The following is a 22,153-nucleotide window of genomic DNA, read 5'->3' on the forward strand; positions in this document are numbered from 1 at the left end:
CATGGAAACAACCTAAGTGTGCATCAACAGATGAATGGATAAAAAAGATGTGAGATATATATTATATATATATATATATATAACATATTATATATATATATTATATATATAATATATGCAATATATTATATATATTTTACATATGTTATATATTATATTATCATATATAAATTATCTGATATATATATATATATATATATATATATATATATATATATATATATAATGGAATACTATTCAGCTATAAAAAAGAAGGAAATCCTGCCATTTGTGAAAGCATAATGGACCTTGAGGGCAATTTGCTAAGTGAAATACATCAAACAAAGAAAGACAAATAGACAAATACTATATGATCTCATTTATATGTGGAATCTTAAAAACAAACAAACAAATCAAAAAACCTAAACTCATAGAAAAAGAGATCAGATTTGTGTTTACTAAGGTGGGAGTAGGGGGCAAGAGAATTGGATAAAAGTGATTAAAAGGTATAAATTCCAGTTGTACAATAAATAAGTACTGGAGATGTAATGTATATGATGATTTTAGCTAACATGGCTGTTTAGTATATTTGAAAATTACTGAGAGTAAATCCTAATAGTTCTAATCATAAGGAAAAAAACATTTTTTTGTATCTATATGAGACGCTGGATATTAACTAAATTTATTTTGGTAATCATTTATGTAAATCATATATGTAAGTCAAATTATATGTGTAAGTCAAGTTATTATGCTGTACACCTTAAATTTAAACAGTGTAGTATGTCAATTATATCTCAATAAAACTGAAAGAAAAAAAATGATATGTAAATGGAGAATCACAGTGAAAATAACCACATAAAGGAATCAGAAAAACCATAAGCTAGAGCAATTTGTTTAGCTTTTTTGACTAAGGAAATCTTTTTCTCCCAGTAGTATTTATTAATATTTCAATGAACACTAATGTTCCATAGGAAATAAAATAGAGAAGCATCTATTTAGTTGATAAAATTCATGGGTGGGTCAAGTAAAATGAATGGTCTAATCCTGTGTTAGGCTTTGCTTAACCATTGTGTTGTTCTGTGCCCACAGACAATGTCAGAGTGGGTAAGGGTGTAATTATCCCAGGGAATGAATGTTTTCTGGCCCTCTGTGGAGATGAGAAAGGCCAGTTCTCCTGCCTTCCTACCCAGTGTAGTGCTTTGGTCTGTGAAGTTGTGAAGAGGATGCCTGCTTTCTGCGTGGCCACTGTGACTGTGATTCCTAGTACCCCAGATGAGGCGGAAGAACTGATCCGAGCAGACAATGCGGATCACGTCCTGATTCATGCACAGGGATAAATTGCAGTAGCAAGAAGAGCAGTCAGTCAGCGAGCTCAGTGACTGAATAAGTCAGTCCCAACCCTTCTTTATTTTAATAACAAAGTTCTTCATTGCAGGAATATTTCACTTCCTGTGCTTATGTAAGTAAAATCCACAGGCATTTTTCTTCCTGAAAAAGATGACCACTCTTCTGATTTGGAGAAGCAAGTGTGAATATAAGTCTGCAAAGTTTGCCTCCAACTGTGTATGAATTTCCCACAGTATTGGAAACAACAGCTTCCATTTGCTAACAAGAAACAGATGTGAAAAACTAAGATGGCCAGAAACCTCTTCAATATAGACAGGAAACTTGAATTTCTAATCCACTTTAAATTCTTCATCAGCCGCTGGTATTTTGTGTTGATGAGATATCAATACTCCCTTAGGACTTCTTGCTCTTTTAGCAACAAAACCTCAATATTGTATAAAAACTGAAGAGGAAAATTAACTTTGAAAAATGAATTAAGGCAGCCCATACAGCATCATTTCTCTAAGCAATTCTGTTTTTGTAGTGCCAAATCTTACTTTCTCATTTTTCAGAGATAGAAATGGAAAAGATATATACATTGTTCTTGTAATCTGCTCAAATGGTATAAATTTGTTTGCAAATACCTACCAAAGTCCATCAGGTCAATTATTTCCAGGTGAGATTACTATGACACCACAAAGCATTGCATTCTTCAGCATGCAGAAAAGACTCCTCCGAATATATTGAAAACATTTTGGTTCATACTATTAATTTTAAACCAATGCTACTCTTAAGGTATAAACCAGCCCATGCATATAGGTGCAGTCATAGTCATAGGAATACCTACATCTGAACTGCTCAGAGCCTCCACCTGCTCACAAGACTTATCCATTCTCAACCCATGTCTCTTCCAGAGTGTCAGAAAGTGCCTGGGGCACGGTCACCATTTGAGGTGAACTGTCCTGCTTCAGTTATTAAACTGCTATGGTTTATGAAATGGGCTAGAAGTGGGGGTAGGAGAAGTTGAATCCTATTTCCAATTTTGTTTCACACATTGCAAGGGCACTAAACTAGATTTACTTGGGCTCAGTCTCACAAAACTTTTCATGAACCTTTTTCATTGAGATTCAAACCCAATTTGTTCCTCAGACAAGGGAGTCAGACACACATCCATCTCTTTCATAGTTCTCTCTCTCTCTCTCTCTCTCTCTCGTCCCTTTTTCATACAAACCTCTTGCCCAGCCAAAATATGTAGTTGTGACTAGAAGTTCAACTGGTTAGGAGACTGGCAACTTTAACATCACCTGGGAGCTTATGAGAAATGCACAAACCAGGCCCCACCCAGGTCTACTGAATCAAAATCTGCCTTTTAATAAGATTCTCTGGTAACGCATATGGTCTGACCATTAAGTTCGTGAACTTTGCTGCAACGATGTTGCTAACCTTTTTTGATATCAGAGGCATTATTCATTATGAATTTGTACCAACTGGACAAACAGTTAACCAAGTTTACTATTTGGAAGTGCTGTAAAGGCTGCATGAAAAAGTTAGACAACCTGAACTTTTTGCCAACAATTCATGGCTCTTGCATCACGACAATGCACCAGCTCACAGGGCACTGTCTGTGAGGGAGTTTTAAGCTAGTAAACAGATAACTATATTGGAACACCCTCTCTACTCACCTGATCTAGCCCCCAATGACTTCCTTCTTTACCCAAAGATAAAGGAAATACTGAAAAGAAGATATTTTGATGACATTCAGGACATTGAGGGTAATACGATGACAGCTCTGATGACCATTCCAGAAAAAGCATTCCACAATTGCTTTGAAGGGTGGACTAGGCGCTGGTGTCAGTGCATAGCTTCCCAAGGGAGTACTTCGAAGGTGACCATAGTGATATTCAGCAATGAGGTATGTATGTAGCACTTTTTCTAGGAGGAGTTCGTGAACTTAATTGTCAGACCTCATATATACAGTAAAGTATAATAAGTATTGGTTAGAGCAGGGTACTTACGACGTTTTGCTAGCTCTGTGTTAGTACACTGCTTATGCCAACACCAGGTGGCTGTCATTCACTTTCTTGCACTTAATGACAGCAGGGATCAGCAAATCTATCACTATTACGGGGAAATGTTTTTTTTTCCTTTTTAATTCATTATTAATAATGAGGCAGGACAATTAGTCTCCAAGACTAATGCATTTAAAAAGGTTAAATACCTAACCAAATAACAAAAATCCTTCCTATTCATATTATTTAATGGGTTGAATTTTTTCAGTTGGAAGTCAGAAAATATCTGACAGTAACGATTTTGATGTTTATCTAAACTCTGCCAACAGCAATCATCTCAGGCAGTTGGCAGAGTACAGATAGGAAATACGAGTTCTAGATGAACAGTCAGGATGAACCCCTATTAACTGTGCACATATTTTCTTTGTCTGTGAATCTTAGAACTTGATATTAAGAAGTTAGAAACCATGCATGCTGTTTGTGAGAGAATTGAATTAAGTATATTTTAATAAACATTCCCTGAGTATTTCTTAGGCACTCTGGGAAAATCCAGAGCTTCAGATGAGCTCATAATTTAGTGGGGAAGCAAATATACACTTCCAGATATAATGAAAGCAATATGGTAGACTCACCGCTAAAGTGATGTGGGACAGAGCACAAGAGAATGATTATATTCTACTGGGTAAACGAGAGAGTCTCATTAAAGGACAACTTAGCTATTATTGTTCTGTTTTCAGCCTATTTTTCTTCTTTCTTGAATACTATCATAGGTATTTCATCTATTATTATTGTTTGTTATAGATATGTTGAGTATTTGGTGATTCTCAAATTTATATTTTTTTACTTTTTTCTAGTCTCCTAATATTAGAATCATATTTCCAATTATGTTCTGTACATTTCTCCTTGAATGTCCCATATGTACTTCAGCCACTCAAAAGCTAAGCTCATCATCTTTTTCCTTCCTGTATTCCTATTTCAGGGAATAATCCCCTCAGTCACTAAAGCTAGAAACCAAAGTGTCAGTTTGACATCCTTTTCTCTTCATGCCAGGCATGTAATCGATTTCTTTTAATATTTAGTCATTTGGAACTGTTTCATTTCTTCCCAACAATCCCTTCCAAACACCTCTGCCCTACCAAGTCATGGTTGTATATAACACCGTATACAATTGCTTATAGGAAATGTAGGTCTCAAACTTAATTGCTTTCATTATATCTGGAAGTGTGTATTTGCTTCCCCACTAAATTATGAACTCATCTGAAGCTCTGGATTTTTCCAGAGTGCCTAAGAAATACTCAGTGAATGTTTATTAAAATACACTTAGTTCAATTCTCTCACAAACAGCACGCATGGTTTCTACGTTAGCATTATTAGGCTGCATTGTAATTGTCTGCTTTTCTTGTCTCTTCTATTCAACCATAAGTATCTTGAAGTAAAAGAGTCTTGCTAATGTTTTTATCTTCAGAGTCCAGTACAGAGACTGACCCATAATATGCATATACTAAATGCTTTCTTTTTAATACTTTGTTCACACGATGTGGCATGTAGTTTAGATCTTGAAAATAAACAGAACCAATAGCCTCTAGCTTGTATAAAACTGACTTTGTGTTTTCAATACCTGTTCCTATGAACTCCACCTATTGTTTTTCTTTACATTATACACTGACCCCGAGAATTGCTTTTGATAGAGATTTTTACTTATTTAGATCAATAGTGAAGGAACATTTTGGGCCACAGTACTACAGTCTGAGTATAGGTTAACAGCCCAATTTTGGGGTGTTGCCATGTTTGTTTGCAGAATATATGTATGCAAATCACTTGAATAATTGCATTGATCTGTGCCCTCATTATTACAGGTAATAATTTTTAAAATGTTAAAAGAAATATCTTGACACTAGTGAAAGGAAATGTAGGTCTCAAACTTAACAGTATTGACATAGGATGGAAATTATTCAGTCAATCAGAAGCTAAGAATCTGTAACCTCATTTGCATGCCATTGCATTTAAGCCAGGTGAGTATGAAATTTTTCAGAAAAATCAGTTTGATATACTTGTTAGATATGTGAATGATATGCTGCAAATATATTGCCAGTAATTATGTCTAAAAGCAAAAGTGTACTTAGGTGTTCTAGCAGTGGAAACTTATTATGGATGAAGAAGTAAAGTGATACGTTTATTCACATATATAGAATTGGATACATCCCCTCTTTACCCCCATTTGTACAGTTACCATATTCTACGAACCCCAAAACAGAACACATTTTTATACATAGTGAGATAAATGGTTGACAGGGTGAAAGGAAGTTTAAAATTTGCATAATTTTAGAAAACCTGAGACAAACTCATTGCCTGATTTCTAGGTAAGAAGAGTGCAGGACATTTCTTTATTTTAACCTGAATTCAATTAAATACTGTATTTTAAACATTTCTATGAAAAGCTTAGCTTGGTTAAAATATCAGGGGTAAAATTGCCATTTTGGCAATGTAACTCTACATAAACTCGGTGAGCAGGCCTGCCATTTTAAACATTAGTAGTATGTTTAAACATAAAACATTAATAGACATCTAAAGGTATTTATTCATTGATTTTTTTGTTGTTGTTGTCAGCTTGTACTCATTGGGTTGTTTAATACTTGAGTATTGTTCAAAGGGATGTCACAATTCAGGCCAGTGGTTGGACAATCAAGAGGCTCAAAAAATTTAGTTGTTGAGAGCAACTGTTATTGAGTATCTCTGAAAATATTTTTTCTACTTTTGGCAGAAATTGCCCATTGGCAACTTGAAGTAACTTTTTTTTTTTTCCCTTCAGAGCTTCACAAATGGAAAAATTGTGCTGAATGAATGTCTTTAGTATCTACAACCAGGAAAAAAATGTGTTCTATGGAAGGGACTGTGAAAAATCTTTAGAAACTGGGTTAGGATGGATTTGAACAGATCTCTTTTGTTACACTGCAAAAAGCCTTCAGTTTGTTGTCATATCTCCAAGTGGGATCAACTTGTAGCAAATTCAGTTCCATTGCAGGTGTTACAAGTCTTCAGTTATAAAGCAGAAAAGAAAAGAATGCTCTCTCTATGTTTGGACAAAGTAAACATTGCCATTTGTTAAGCTATTTTAAGCCATCAATTAATTCCTCTCAGAGGTGAAGAAGCTAAAGTCTTCAGTTAGTTTAAGTTAATAAGAATGCTATTTCTCTTTTATAACATATTTCATGATATGTATCACTTCAATACACTGATGATATGCCAAGTAATGCAGTGATACTTGTTCTCTATTTCATTTGATTTGACATTTAGGGAGACCTTTTGTTTCTTTACAGAGAGCATTTTGTAGGTAAAGGTTTCCTGTGTACTTGCCACTTGCTTTCATTCCCTGCCATTTCCTTTTTTGCATTTTAAATTCTAATGAAAACCAAATTGTCCAGCTTCCAACCAGCCTTCCCATCTGCCATATTCACCCTGTCCCCTCTGTGTTATAAATTCTCCACTCCATGTAGCTAACTCCTGCTGATACTTCAAACTTCAGCTCAATGGCATCGTCTCCCGGAAGTTCTTCCTAACTAGCTGCTCTGGGTACGGTTCACTTCCTATGCCACCCCGTAGCTGTCTGCACAGTCCTTCTGATAATGTGGGTCATGTCTGCCTTTCCTTATGGACTGGGGTCTACTTGAGAACGAGGACCACTGCTTTGTAAACCCTCAGTGCAGTCTGTTGCTCCAGTACTTTATGTGATTAAACACTCACGAGATTACGTTAATGAATAGCATAGCTTCCTGCTTTCGAGGGCTTTCAGTTTCATGAGAGGACAAATACACAAATACATACGATTCTAAGGCAATATGGCCTCATATAATTTAGGTTGGAAATTTGGGAATAGGGCAATGAAATCTGAGACCTGAAGGAAGAGTAGGAGTTACTCAAAGACTTGGGGTAGGAGGAGAATCCCAAGCAGAGGAAAGAGCACTGACTGAAGGCTTTGTGTGTAAAACATGTATCAGGCTTTTTAAAATGCTCACTGTAGTTTATTGGGAAATAATTTACATACAATAGGATGCAACAATTATCAGGATGCATCTTGAAATTTTAACACACACATACACTAATGTAACCACCACCCAGATCAAGATAAAGAACATTTTCAGTATCTCTTAAATTGTGTTTGGTTCCTCTATTCTAGACAATTCCATTCCAGGATTTTGGCTTCTATCATTCAGTGTGATGCTTTTAAAGAACTGAAAGAATTCAGTGAAACAAATGTAGGGAGATAGTAGAGAGATAAAAATGCCGAGGCAGGCAGGTGGCAGATCACAGAAGGGCTTGAGGACTTGGTTCAAGATTTGGACTTTTGGCCCTAGTGAACTGAATAGCAAAGAAACGACATGGTTGGATTTGTGTGTTAACCTCTGTACTCATTAGAGGGGGTAAGTGGTAATAAAGGAACCATTTAGGGAGTTAATGGAATATTCCAAGGGGAAAAGATAATGGTGGCATAGGCCAAGAAATAGCATGAAGATGGAGAAAACTCAATAGATTTGAGATGCATTTTGAAGTTAATAGACATTCAGTAAACACTTGTTAAAATAAACTCAGTTATTTTAGTAAAGAGCATCATTTAAAAGTCACGATTGCGTTTAAACAGTTAAGGTTGCTGAAGGCTAATAGAGATATTCTCCCAACTGTAAGTGGTATTTATTTTTTCTATGTTGGTAAAGAGTACTTCATAATGAATTAAGTTTATTTTTTTACCTATAAAGGGAATATTGCTTGGAATTTTCTATAATAACTAACCTAATATTGCCTTTTGGCCATGAAAAAGATTTTCTTTCTATTTTGTAATGAGTTTAAAATCATAACCAAATGTGGAAATTTCCATATTGACTTATTCACATCTGCAAAATATGATTCACTTTGCCAGCAAAAAAAAAAAAAATAGTAAAGATTGAGTACTCCAAAGAAATATGCTATAGAACACTTCTATCCCTATATTAGAACTGAGGTATTTAAGCAAATTAATTCAATGTCAGAAAATCCTGAATGATATTTGCTTAAGTAAACGTCTTATCATTTACCAAAAATATATTTTATTTTGCTTGTTTTTCTTTTTTTGAATAATCAAGTGTATTTCTTCAAATAGCCTACTCTGATTTTGTTTGTAAAACATGTGTCCACAGTTTGAGAACATGATATATGTTTTAGATTCTTTATCTGGTAAAACAGAGTGTTATAGCTTAATTCCCTAGGGCTGCCATAGCAAAGTGCCTCAAGCACGGTAATTTTGAAACAACAGAAATTTATTGTCCTACAATTTTGGAAGCCAAAACCAACGTGTCAGCAGAACTATGCTTCCCCTGAGACTGGGTCTAATCCTTCCTTGCCTCTTCCTAGCTTGTGGTGGTAATTTGGTGACAATCTTTGGTATTTCTTGTCTTATAGATGTATCATTCCATTTCTCTGTCTTCACGTGGCATTCTCTCTATGTTTCTGTCCCTTCATATGGCATTTCTTTTAAAAGGACACCAGTCATATTGGATTAGAGACCTACCCTGCTCCAGTATGACCTCATCTAAACTAATTACATCTGCAATAATTCTATTTCCAAATGAAGTCACATTCTGAGGGTTTAGGACTTAAGTGTATCTTTTTTTCCTTGGGGTTGTGGGGAGGGACACAATTCAACTTATAGCAGTTACCAAAACCAATAAAAGTAATAGCTTCTGCCACTGGGGAATTACCTAACAGCCAACTTCTTCATTTTCTACATATATCTTCTTCATTACATGTGGAAAAATTATTCAATAGAGATATGAAAGTATCCTGTATGTAGGTGTGTATGTGTGTGTCCTCATCTCTACAAACCTAGCGTAGATCTCATCAGTGATAACCTATAGAGTCATAAAAAGCTGTGCAAATTGTGCTTCACATTTCTATGCCTAGTTCATTTTTTTTGTTGAGGCATAGTAACTGGCAACATTTTCTTAGAGTAGGCTATGCATTTTGGTTTGTTGTATCAGCAAACAATTTTTTTTTTCTCTTTCTCTCTAGTGTGATTTAATATAGGTAAAATAGAATTGAATTCTATTAATAATGGATAGTTTTTGTTTCTACATCCTGGATAAGATAGGTTGCAAAATACCAAAGTGCTCAACAATTTTGACTTAGGATGGATTTTAACTTTTTCTTCCTTACACTTGGGAAAATGCACCATTTGTAGTGAGCCTCACTACTCTAGAAAGGAGAGCTGAATAATTCAGTTACTTCTGAATTTCCTCAATGATCTGATTTCTTCATTCAATTTTCCAATCATTTGGCAATACTCAACTGACATTTAATGCACATCTACTGTAGACCAGGCACAAAGGAACAGAGCTGAACTATATAATCTCTACACTCAAAGACCCAAAAACCTTTCCCTAGATAGCTAAATCAAAGACTATTTTTCGTGGCTACTTTTCTTAATACCTTTTACATTGGATTATGGTGTATTCAAATACAGGAATGAATTAAACAGACCAAGGGGGTGAACAAATACCTCAGGGATGTTAAAGTTATTTTTATGTCCCCTACTTTGCTTTTGTGACTTATGTTTGTTTGTTTTTATATATTTTTATTTCAGCTGAAAGAGACATCAGTGTCTACTGTGGGGTGCAGACCATTACAATGAAGATTAATTTTTGCACAGTACTTTTCTCCGGTTATTCTGAAACAGATCTGGCCCTGAATGGAAGGCATGGGGATTCCCACTGCAGGGGGTTCATTAATAACAACACCTTTCCTGCCGTGGTCATTTTTATCATCAATCTCAGCACCTTGGAGGGCTGTGGCAACAATTTAGTGGTAAGATTCCTGTGAAATAGTGAGCTAGGTTTGGGGTTGTAAGTAAAAAGAAAAATCTTCCCATTTCATGAAATAATCAGAAGCCCAATCTATCTTTCAAGAAGAAATTCCAGTAAAACTGAACAAATCACTTTTTTTTGCCTGCTTGAGGCTTCTGCTCCCAAACATACAATTTTATTTTCTAAAAATGGTTCTCTTTATTGTAGCTGGGCAGGTGGGGGGCCTGAGATGGGCTGTGCTACTCTGAGCAACATTATTTTGTGTGAGTGACATTGATAAATATGTCTCTACAGTTTGTCATTAGATATGTTCCTCATGCTTTTTATGAGAGTATCTTATCATACAAAAATTGTTTGTTCTAGTGAGTTTGGCAATAAATCACTTGGCCTATTGCTTCTTAGTGACCTAATTCAGAAAGAAAGATGAAATATAGAATGGGAAACTTAGAATCGTCTAGGTTTCATGCTTACCATTGAATAATTCACAGTGTTTTGTAAAAGAGGGCTGTCAGCATTTCCGGTGTGAAATTCTTCATTGTGTGGGACGGTCCTTTGAATTTCAAAATATTTATCATTCCCAATCTTACCCATGAAATCCCAGTAGTACACTCTCTCTAGTCATTGCAAATTTCAAAACACCGCTTCAACTATTTCCACCCTGAACGAGAGCTCCTATTCTGTGCTGTTCATTTATTTAATCGTGCATTGAACACTAAAAATAGAATCGAATAAGGAAGCAACTCTCCTGGGAATTAAAATTAATTGAAGTAAGTATTTGGGAGGTGTTACACTGAAATTCATTTAATATTATTTTTTGTTTTGCTTATTTAAATATATTCTTATTAGTAAATCTTAGCAAAGACAAAAAGGAGAGACAATGATCATGACCATTTAGCCCAATGAAGAGAGAGAAATTGGTTTTCCCTCTTCACAAATTATTATTTGGGAATAAGGGGCAAGGCTTGATTATTCGAAGAGCAGAGTTTTTAAGAGTTTTTGGTGGGAGACGGAGCACAGGAAAAAGAGATTTCTTTCACTCCTTCTTTATCTTTTCCCAGAGGACAGTTAGAATGTTGTGCCTGTGACCATTTCCAAGCCTGCAGCTTGAGTATTGTTGACTGTTAAAAACCTTTATTCGTCTCTCTGAGTTCTGTGCAGAGAGATTATAAAGTGGGCCAAAGGGGGAGTGAGGTAGGTTGATTATTACATGTTTGTGTTTCCTTGTGGAGAGAGGAAGCCAGGGTGGACAGCAGCATTATTTTCTTTCCTCCCACCATACCCCAAAGCCTTTCTTTCATGGCACTTCTTTGGATTTAAGTCTTGCCCTGCTGCCTGGAAAACAGTTCAGGGGAAATGCCAGGCAAAGCACGTGCACACGTGCGTGCACTTGTGTGTGTGTGTGTGTTACAGACAGAATTGCCCTTTTTAGCTAGCCTGTCAGGCAAGTGGTGAGAAGAAGGGAATTAGTTTTCAATTTTGCCTTAGATATCACCAGCTTTGGAGTCTGTTCCAAGGACATTCCTACAAGGGAAAAATTAAGTAGACTACTAAATCACTGAATTAGAATTGAGATGTTTTCATTCATAATGATTCTGGCTCTATTCAAGAATCAGCCAAATAATTGCCTCAGTTTTGCCCATGTGCCCCGTAAGTTCATGCATAAAGGTTATTCTATTATTGAAAATTAAGTATTACAGGTCTCTATAAGATCTGCTAAAAATATTTATTGAGTGTTATACGGTGATTGACACGGTGAGAGAAGCTGTATTCCTCTATGGTATTATGAAGGTCAAGCACAATATTGATTATTCCTGAAAGGCTAGTTCTTAAATTTTAGTGGGATTGGAGAATCCAGTGAGAGCTCATCACCCCCAGGAATAAAACACACGTGGTCAATACTTTTTTATAACTTCTGGGAGTTTATGATCCCCCTGAAACCCACCTATGGCCTGGAAGGCATGAGAATCTCCATGTACTACAGAGGAAAACCCCGAGAAAATCAACTCTTAGGAAATTTGTGACCTTAACTAATTTATTTAAAAGTGATCTTGGGGGCCCCAAGATGCTGACTTCACTGTGCTGTACTGAAGATGAAATGGCAGACGAGGGGGCCTGATCATGGCTGAGGGGACTGCCGAGTCAGGGGCTGCTCAGACACTGTGACCACTGCTCTGATGGAGGGAGACACTGTGGGGGCAGGGCTGGGGAGGAGACCAGAGAAGCTTCCTAGGGAAGGTAAGATCCAGGGGAGGAGTAGGAGATGTTTTGGGGGAGTGGGGAACAGAGGGGACAGAGAAGTATGCCGAAAGGGGCTGGGGTATTTTTAACCAGGAGTGTGAACCTGGCGATATGAAGCTGAAGTGGAAAACACGATCAGATTAATAGGGGTCTTTTAAACCATGCCACAGAATTCGGATTTATCGTGAACATTTTCAAATTATTTGCTATAGCACTCTGAACTTATAATCGCTCTAATTTTTTATTTATGAAATATAAGTAAAGTGTCCTTGGTAAATACAAAATTTCATTTAGTTGAGACATGTATAATCACTTAAAGATAGCACTATGTAGGTATAATCTCAAAATCATGACATGTTATAGTTGAAACAGATCCTAGAAAGGACCTGCTCTAACACCTTGCATATGAAATGCCTTGACTTGTATATAGCTTTTTAATCATTGAACTTAATCTACCATTCTAACAGGTATCCACAGTTCCTGGAGTCAGTGCTTATGGAAATACCACTTCAGTACAAATAGGAAATATTTCAGGATATATTGACACTCCAGATCCACCAACAATCATCAGCTATCTACCTGGGCTTCTTTACAAATTTAGTTGTAGTTATCCATTGGAATATCTGGTTAATAATACCCAGCTTGCTTCGTAAGTTGGCATTTTATTCTGCTGTGTCATATTGTCTATATATTTGAGTCGTTTCTTATCCTGAAGAGACTTACAAAGATTTATTTAGCAGGATTTATTGAGCGTAGCCAAACTCAATGTAAAGACAACCTTATTACAAGTATCTATCTATCATCTATCTAAAATGTTATGACCCATATCAACAGCTGAAGAGATATGGTATATATTATATATATTTAATATGTATTACTTATTGCATACTTTATATACATTTTATATATATATATATATATATATATATATATATATATATATATATATTTATTTATTTATTATATTTTCCCCCAAAATTAAAACTGGCCCAAACTAATCAGGTGTCTGCCTTGGGTTCTCCTCACTCCCTTCAGAATTGCCCAAGAACCCAAGAATTCTGGGTGTCTATGCAGTCCAGAAGGCCTGTCTTTTTTCCAGTGTATAGACCATTCAGTCACTACATTGTTGGGTCCTGCTTGGCTTCAGTCTCTGCCATGTGCTCTCATGGTTGAATTCTACAGCCCCTGAGTCTGGGATCTCAAGGCCTCCTGCTGAGGTCTCACCTGCACAGGTGCTGATCATTTCCAAAGAAAGGTGGCATCACCCAACGCCAGAGAACTCCAGACAGACATGGACTGAGGTCGTAGCCTTAGTTTACAGTCATGTTTTCATTCATTATTCTCAAAGAACATACTCCAACACAGACATACATCTGCATTACATCATAATCATCTGGATTTGTCAAATATTTTTGACAAAATCGGGTGATGGAGAGAAAACTTTCCCTCTCCAATTCTAGGGTTTGCTATCTATCACAGAAGTATAGTTTTTGTTTAACCATAGTCACAAGGAAACATGAAGACCACATTTTGCTTTAGAAGAAAAACATTTGTAGCTGTTTTAATGACACAATGATGATAAACACCTAGTCAAAAGCAAGATTTGAATCTGCAGAACAAGAAAAGAAAGACCTTGAGTCTAAAGGATACAGGTGTAGAGGAAAGCAGGTCATTAGGGTGTCACAGTTTCTCACTCTAATCATCTGCCCCATCCACCTCCCCACTAAACATGTACTTGTACCTGAGCTTCACTGTACGTGGAAATTCACTCATTCAATAAATAATTGCTTATACACATATATGTACCATGTAATGTTCTAGCAGTGAACAAAGTAAAACAAAATCCCTGATCTCATGAAACTTCTGTTCTAATGCAATCGATGAAAATGTGTTTGCATCCAATTCAAAATCTTTTGGAATGATGCGCAAAACATTTCATATAGGTACCGCAAAATGGAAAAAAAATGCCTTTATAAATAAAAAGTTAATAATAAACACTTTGTTTTAACTTGGCCCCTCATACTTTTTGATTATTTATCTGTTTAAACCATACATCTACTCCAGGTCTAGTTAAAAGTATATCAGGCTTACTCAAGAATTTCAATGCCTTAAATCTGACATTATTTATAACTGAAGCTTTTAATTTACGATCTCGTCAGTGCTTTCCTTTTTCTAACTCTGTTTTAGGTCCTCAGCTGCGATTTCTGTGAGAGAGAACAATGGTACATTTGTCAGCACTTTGAACCTGCTCCTTTATAACGTAAGTTGATTGGTGAAGGATGTTATTTTCTCTCTCACTGTTTTGAGGAGCCATTTATGTGAGTGACTTTTATATAAAAATTTACCCCAAACCACATTAACCCTGTTATACTTTGGTAAGATTTATTCTTCTTTCCTACCATTTTCATATATCTTAGTGATAAAGGTATAGAACCTCCATTGTTTTCTACAAGTTGATAAATGATTTAAATTTTATTTCATAAATATGATTCTGCAAAGTTACTCCAAGTGTCTGCCTGCCTATAAATATATGTATGTATGTATGTATGTACGTACATGTGTATGCATGTGTAGCCATAGTCAGAGTCAAGATTTGGGGAATATTTTTATGGTTAAAAAGAGAGCAAAAGCCTAAATGATACTTCTCTTGAAGTCATCCTTGGTCATGAATGTGTCAATACTTTTAACACTGTTTTGGCTGATGTCAGTTCTGTCACATCTGAAATAATTTGGGTTGACTACATAGTATTGTCTAAACTTTTGTCATGTAAATACCAGCAGTGGCAGCAAAACATGAAAAATACATGCATTTTTATTTATAACTCTAACATTAATACTCCAAATGATATTTTCATGTTGATTAAAAATTTTTATTCATACATTTTAAATGCCTGATTTAAATGTCATATTTTTCAATCTATCAACCAACATGTTTATAAATTATGAATCTGATTTTTACATTATTATTCATGTCATCACCACACTGAGTTATAATTCATGCAACTGATTTAAAAGTCAGTGCTTTATACTTTGAATATAATGAACTATAAATATTGTAGTAGGATATTTTCCAAAGGCATTTAAGAAAAAATCATGTTTGTAAGTTTGTAGTCTGACATCACAGAGCTTTAAACAACAAATTAAAATATGTTGGAGAGAAGATCTCTTTTGTTGGTATGATTTTCTGCTACTTCTAAACAACTTTCTTTTGTAAGAAGCTGCCAAGTTACTTGGTTCTACAATCTAAGCAAACATGTGCCAATATTCATTCCCAATATGGCCAGATATTTATTATTGCTGTGAGGACTATTTTTAAATTAAAAGTTTCTATTTGTTGATTTATATGTGTAAGCTCCCTGAGATAGAATTGAGGTGATTGGTTTGGGTTCATTGTAATTGGTGTTAACTGAGTGAAACAAAAATGACAGTTCCTGATCTTAAAAAAGAGAAAAATATACGCACGTGGCATTTAATGATATAATTCCTTTCTGTGACATTAAACTATTCTCTCACTGGAAAGCAGAAAATCAAAATTTAGAAGTGTGGATTTGAGGAGAGCTTTGCTATTAAGGTCTTTCCTTTATCATTACAAATAATATTATAGTCCTGTTGCTAACGAGACATAATCCTTCAAAGAGTTTCTAGAATCCTAATGCTAAATAAAAGCCTATAATTTGATGATAACCGTAAGATTTTAATTCTGTGCTCAACAGGTAACCAATTGTTTGTTATTAGACTATAAATGAAATAGGTAGTACCAGACTGCTTCTCAGTTTTAATTATTTTCCAATAAAAGTATTTTTAATGGTTAAATAAAAAATTAATTAAATTTTAGAAGTTATTTACTAACCAGTTATTTAATAGAATTCAACCATTTCCCCACAAACCAGTTTTGTTTTTTTTTAATTAAAAGATTGTTTTTTAGAGCAGTTTAGGTTTACAGAAAAATTGATCTTAAGGTACAGAATTTCCAATACCTCCTCTGCCTGCATACAATTTATCCTATTATTTATACCTTGTATTATGGGGTATTTTATTACAATTGATAAACCAATATTGATATTTTATTAACTGAAGTCCATCATTTACATTTAGGTTCACTCTTCATGTTGTATATTCTATGGGTTTTGACAGATGTCTATGACGTGTCCTTCATTACTGAATCCTACAGAAGAGTTTTGTACGTGTCCCAAACTACTTTTTAAAATATGGTACCATCATAATACTTTGCCATGTTACAAGGCATTAAAAAACTAGTAATTTATAAGAGAAAAAATTTGAGGGTATCCTTTCATTAATTGATCCAAAATCATATTTGCTATTTGTTTGGGACATGAACACTTAGCTACCGAAATGCAATTTTATTGTAGCGTTTCAAATTAAATTTTATTTTAATTTAACCATGAAGGGCCACGTCTTCCTATTTCACATGCAGAGTTTTTAATTTCTAACCTTTAGGAATGTTGAAAAATTGTATTACGTACCTATATTACATGCTGTTATTCTCTGATTAGTTATTTGGAAGGAAGGTTGTGCCCAATTTGAATCAGTGCAATTGTTTATTTCTCTGTGATCTAGGATTCAATATGTGTACTTAGGAAAATTTCATGAGAAGCAATGACTTTATTGACTATGCTATTTCCATACATGCAGGTTATTTCAAGTTGAACTGTGGCCTTTTTTCTGTGAAATATATTTGTTTTCTCCTCTGTGAAAATGGAAAGTGAGGATGACTTTGTGAATTTGAATTGTACCTAACTATTACTGTCTTCTCAGCAGATACAGAAACAGTAAATCTGAAATAAGGTTATGGTAAATAGGAATGTTTTTAAAAATCTAAAACAAAGATAATTGATTTTAGGGACAATATTGTACTAACAAGAGTAAAGGCAACAATCCAAAATAAAGTCAGAGAATTACCTTTTAGAAGCAATTTTAGGAAGAAAAATTTGGTTATTCATGATTAAACCACAGCTGAGTCATATCATTCAGTATAACACTTGTGAAGGAGTAAGTTTCTTTTGGGCAATATTGATGCAAGTATAAGAGGAAAATGCTGTATAGTTAATTGTGGATTTCTTGGAGAAGTCAGAAAAAGGAGCCAGAAAGATAACTAAATACAAATACTACCTATAAAAAATGGCTAGAGGAGCTATTATTATTTATCACAAAAATATAGAAAATAGGTACAGCATATACCGTGTTTCCCTGAAAACGAGACCTAGCTGGACAATCAGCTCTTATGCGTCTTTGGGAGCAAAAATTAACATAAGACTGGGTCTTATATTACATTATAAGACCCGGTATTACATTATGTTATATTATATTATATTATACTATATCATATTATATTATAAAGACCTGGTCTTACATTATAGTAAAATAAGACCGGGTCTTATATTAATTTTTGCTCCAAAAGACTCATTAGAACTCATTGTCCGGCTAGATCTTATTTTTGGGGAAATACAGTAATCCCTCATTTATCTGGTTTATTTGGGAATGAAATATTTCACATGAATGCAACTTTTTCAAAAGTGAAGCATATAAATTATTATTGTTTTAATTTCAAAAATTCAAAATCTGTTGCTTTCCTTCTAGCCTTCTTAGAATATGTTTTGTAGTTTGCTTTTGCTTGGTGACTTTGAGATTTCAAAATGAACATTAAAGATGTCTCTTTGCTGCAAAATAGCACTATCTTCAGAGTTACTACATTTTGAGGAAACAATTTGCCTCCATGCTAAATGACTTGTCAGCTTACATTTTTAGGAGATTTATTTATTTATCTAGCTATTTATTTATTTATTTATTTATTTATTTATTGCATTCTGAAACTTTTTGTCTCTTTTTCTTTATTATCATATTGAAGTTGTCACTTCTCAATGTCTAACCTGCTGCTTTAATCTACTATAGATTGGAGAGTGATATAGTAAATAAGCTCTCTAGACTAAATCTCAAATAAGGGCAAAAATGGTAGAAATGAAGTTCTGAGATACCTTTTTACAAGTAACCATCAAGGAATTTGGTGCAGGAATTCTATGGCATGTATTTTGGCAATTCAGAGAACATGTGGTCTCTTTTTTGGTTTTCTATTAAATTTGATAATTTCATATCACCAGATAAGTGATTTGGGTGAGATATTATCAAGCATATAAAGACCTATAAATCCATTTAAACTAAAGCAATATAATTTAAACAAACTTTTTAAATAAATGGAATATTAGTTTAAGTAAGCCGAGTATTGACAATTGAACATTAAACAAATGAAATATTAACCATTGTCTGATTATTAACAATTGAGTAACATTTAAATGCACTGAACACTGATCATCATATATTGTAAACTATGGAAACAAAAAGATTTATGCATGAAAATGAATTTGTTACTTGGATATGGTTTAAGGACAGTTCTGCCAAGGAGCTAGAGGATGAATTAGGTCACTTTTGGAGTTGGTTCAGTAGGTTTATGTTAATTTGCCCCTTTCTCTATATGACATTTTTTTTTTTAAGTTGTAAATGTGCTGTTGTTGGGAAGGCAATAATGGATTAATTGTTTATTTTTTCATTATTAGGATTCAACCTACAGTCAGCAGTTAATTATCCCAAGTATAGGATTACCTTTAAAAACCAAAGTATTTGCAGCTGTACAAGCCACTAATCTGGATGGCAGGTATTTTCAAACTCTTATCGTTTGTTGGTTAAAACATTTTGGCTGCCTAAACCCTCATGAATAGAAAAGTTAGCTCATTTATTTTTAATTTCAAAAACACAGTCATTGCCACACCACTTAGGCTCAAAATAATAAATTACAAAGATAAAGAGATGACACTCATTTTATGTCATTAATTGGAAAATAACAAATCTTCCCATAGAGAAGGAGGAGTAATGACTGGAAGTGGGCATGGGAGATCTTCTGGGATACCAGAATCTTCTAGTTTTTCATCTGAAAGATGATTCATGAGACGCAGTCATTTTTGTGAACTTTTATGATTTGTGTACTTTTCTATCTGTATGCTACTACTAAATAAAAATTTATTAATCCAAAGAACTCTCTCTCCAGAAGGATCTGGGGCAAAATTATATAAAATTATCCCCAGGAACATTTCTGCAAAAAAAAAAACAAAAAAAAAAAAAACAAAAACCGAAATCTATCAATTTTCCTATGGTATTTAGAAAATTCAGAATGATTGAAATTGAAAGGGAATTCAAAAGCTGAATATCCAATCCTGCTCTATAAAAAACTAACAAGTAAATGCTTTATTTGGGGTTTCTTATATATTATTATTTATATGTTGTCCTGAAGAGATTATTATACTCTAGAAATTTGGTTCTACTTTATCTTCCCCCATTCTGTCTTGGTATTTCTATTCTTGGATATACGTGATTCTTTAAAATTTTCTTACTAAATGCACGTTTTTATATTTTACTTTATTGGCACTCAGTTCCCACAGACCAGTGAATTTAATTACACCAGAGCTGGAATGAAATAATGTATAAATGTAGGCACAATCTGGCCTTGTGGATGAAGGCTGTGTGTTTGCCTCATGGCTTTCTTCTCCCTAACACAGTGTCTATGTGGATGCCAGCCCCACCCTCCACTGATTCTGGCATAATTTAGAGTGTATAATTTATGCACCAAACTCCTTTGCTGTATGTGGTATTATAATGTCCTTTGTCATCTATTAGAGACAGTAACTTCTGTAAACAAAAGGCCATTGTTCATAGTGAATATAAAAGCACCTACGCAGCTCAGGGATTTTTTCTATAGGTGTTGGCTATTCAGTTGCCTTGTACACAATTTTTGTGTGTGTGGTATTAGCCTTAACCCCACTGGATGTAGGGTGGCAATTTATTGCAGATTGTAAAACATCTTTGAATTTAGGAGAATGTTTTAATAATTAGGAATCCTCTGCAAATAACTAATAGGAAACTATATTTCATGGGATATTTGTCAATATTTACTTGCCTCAGATTAGTAACTAATACCCAGTAGGACACTCTGACTCTAGATTCTGCTTACCTCTTTCTTCAGATGGAATGTCTTAATGGATTATTGCTACACAACCCCGTCAGGGAACCCGAATGATGATATTCGGTATAATCTCTTCCTTAGGTAAGTGTCTAAGTATTGCATTGATAGCAAAGACCCAGTTGTAGATAATTAAAATGGAAACATCTAAGTCAGAGAAACAAATTATAGGGCACTTTTATAGCTTTTAAATGTAAAGTTTTACATTTTGAACTTTTAGTTCTTATAAAGCTGGAAGTACAAAAGTTGAGAACAGTTTTTAACACGAAATGCTGATAAGGCTATGGTTGAATGAAAGTTGCAAGTAAGTTAGGCCCATCAAAGATGTTTTATTCATGTCTACGACACATGGGAATATTTCACTGTCTTAGGAAAGCCATGACTAGGATATTATTGACAACATGAGGAAGGCAGTGGGAGGGTACTATTTATCCCCAGCTAGACTGTCTCATCATATGTCAAAAAAAAAGAGTAAAGCTAAAGTAATGGTCTAGATGATTTAGACCCCAAAATGCTTTTCTTCATTTATCAGTATTTCATATAAAATATAAAATAGCCTACCACTCCTTTTTTATCAGAGCCAATAATTTCAACTTCATTCCCCAATAGACAGTGATAGAGTGGAAGTAATCTACATTTGGGGAAAGGGGACATTGATCATAAAAGCATTCAATCATCTCGGTTCTCTTTAGCATTTTTATCTGACAGCGGAACAGACTTGAGAGTTAAGCCATGACTTCTAATCATGCTTATAAATGCAGTTGGCTCAGATCACTGCTATTTATTGACACAGGGTGGGAGCGATATGATGGGAAACCAAAAGAATACATTTTATTGGCTAGTCAAGGTTAAGATGAGGTTCAGAGGGTATGGTCAAACTGACACTCTTATATCTTATTTCTGGAAGTGTTAATTTGGATAACATTTTTTGGGGGAAAAAATGTCAGTATGTATCAAAAGCCTTAAAAGATTTCATATTCTTTAATTCTATGTTTTCAAACTGGGAAACATATTCTAAAATATTTATGATTTTTCTAGTCTATCAGTGCTATTTAAAATAGTAAAACATGGGAACAAACCAGATATTTAGCACTAAGGAAATGGCGAGGTGAACTGTAGAGAACCAGTAAGTTGAGAGCTCATACAGGCACTGCAGTCATATAAACTTATAAAACAGAAAAAAATGGTTAATTCTACATTATCCCTACCCTTTCTGTCTTCTCGATATTCCTATCCTTGGAAATATGTAGCTCTTAAAATTTAAATGCATTAAACATGAAGTGAAAGAATCAGCATAAAAAATTGCATGTAAATTGACCTCATTTATATTATATACAATAGAAAAGACTGTAAGGAAATACATCAAAAGGTTCACAGTGATTATTTATGCATGGTGGAATTGTGGATCATTTTGTTTTGACATTTTTCTCATTTTCCAAAATATCTATAATGATCACAAATTGATAATCTGGAATGCGATCATCACACTTCTATCTGGTACTATGACTATGGCTTCAATCTTTTTAATTTTCTTGTTGAAAACTATAGAAGAGTGAAATGCATAACTACAAAAAGTCCCCCAAATGCCATTTTCAGTAATACTAGAAAGGAAAAAAAGCTGTAGAAATTCCAAAATACATATTTGGTGTCAATAAAATCAGTTAAGATCAAGGGAAAATGGTGCAGGGAGAGGTTTGTAGGAAGCAGTCCCAGGAGAGGTGGCGGAGAAGCAGGAAAGAAAAGTG

General features: G+C 34.5%; 1 protein-coding gene across 2 annotated transcripts in view; it reads left to right on the forward strand.

The window, feature by feature from the left end:
• ZPLD1 (zona pellucida like domain containing 1) overlaps positions 1-22,153 on the forward strand; it is a 124,556-nt gene that overhangs the window by 90,502 nt on the left and 11,901 nt on the right. For both annotated transcript variants that reach the window (XM_033133985.1, XM_033133976.1), the window contains 5 exons: positions 9,925-10,145; positions 12,850-13,031; positions 14,570-14,642; positions 18,952-19,049; positions 20,412-20,492. In XM_033133985.1, coding sequence (XP_032989876.1) covers positions 9,925-10,145; positions 12,850-13,031; positions 14,570-14,642; positions 18,952-19,049; positions 20,412-20,492 — 655 coding nt within the window. The remainder of the gene's footprint in view (positions 1-9,924; positions 10,146-12,849; positions 13,032-14,569; positions 14,643-18,951; positions 19,050-20,411; positions 20,493-22,153) is intronic.

This window comes from Rhinolophus ferrumequinum, chromosome 2 (genome assembly GCF_004115265.2).
Source record: "Rhinolophus ferrumequinum isolate MPI-CBG mRhiFer1 chromosome 2, mRhiFer1_v1.p, whole genome shotgun sequence".
Lineage (NCBI taxonomy): Eukaryota > Metazoa > Chordata > Mammalia > Chiroptera > Rhinolophidae > Rhinolophus > Rhinolophus ferrumequinum.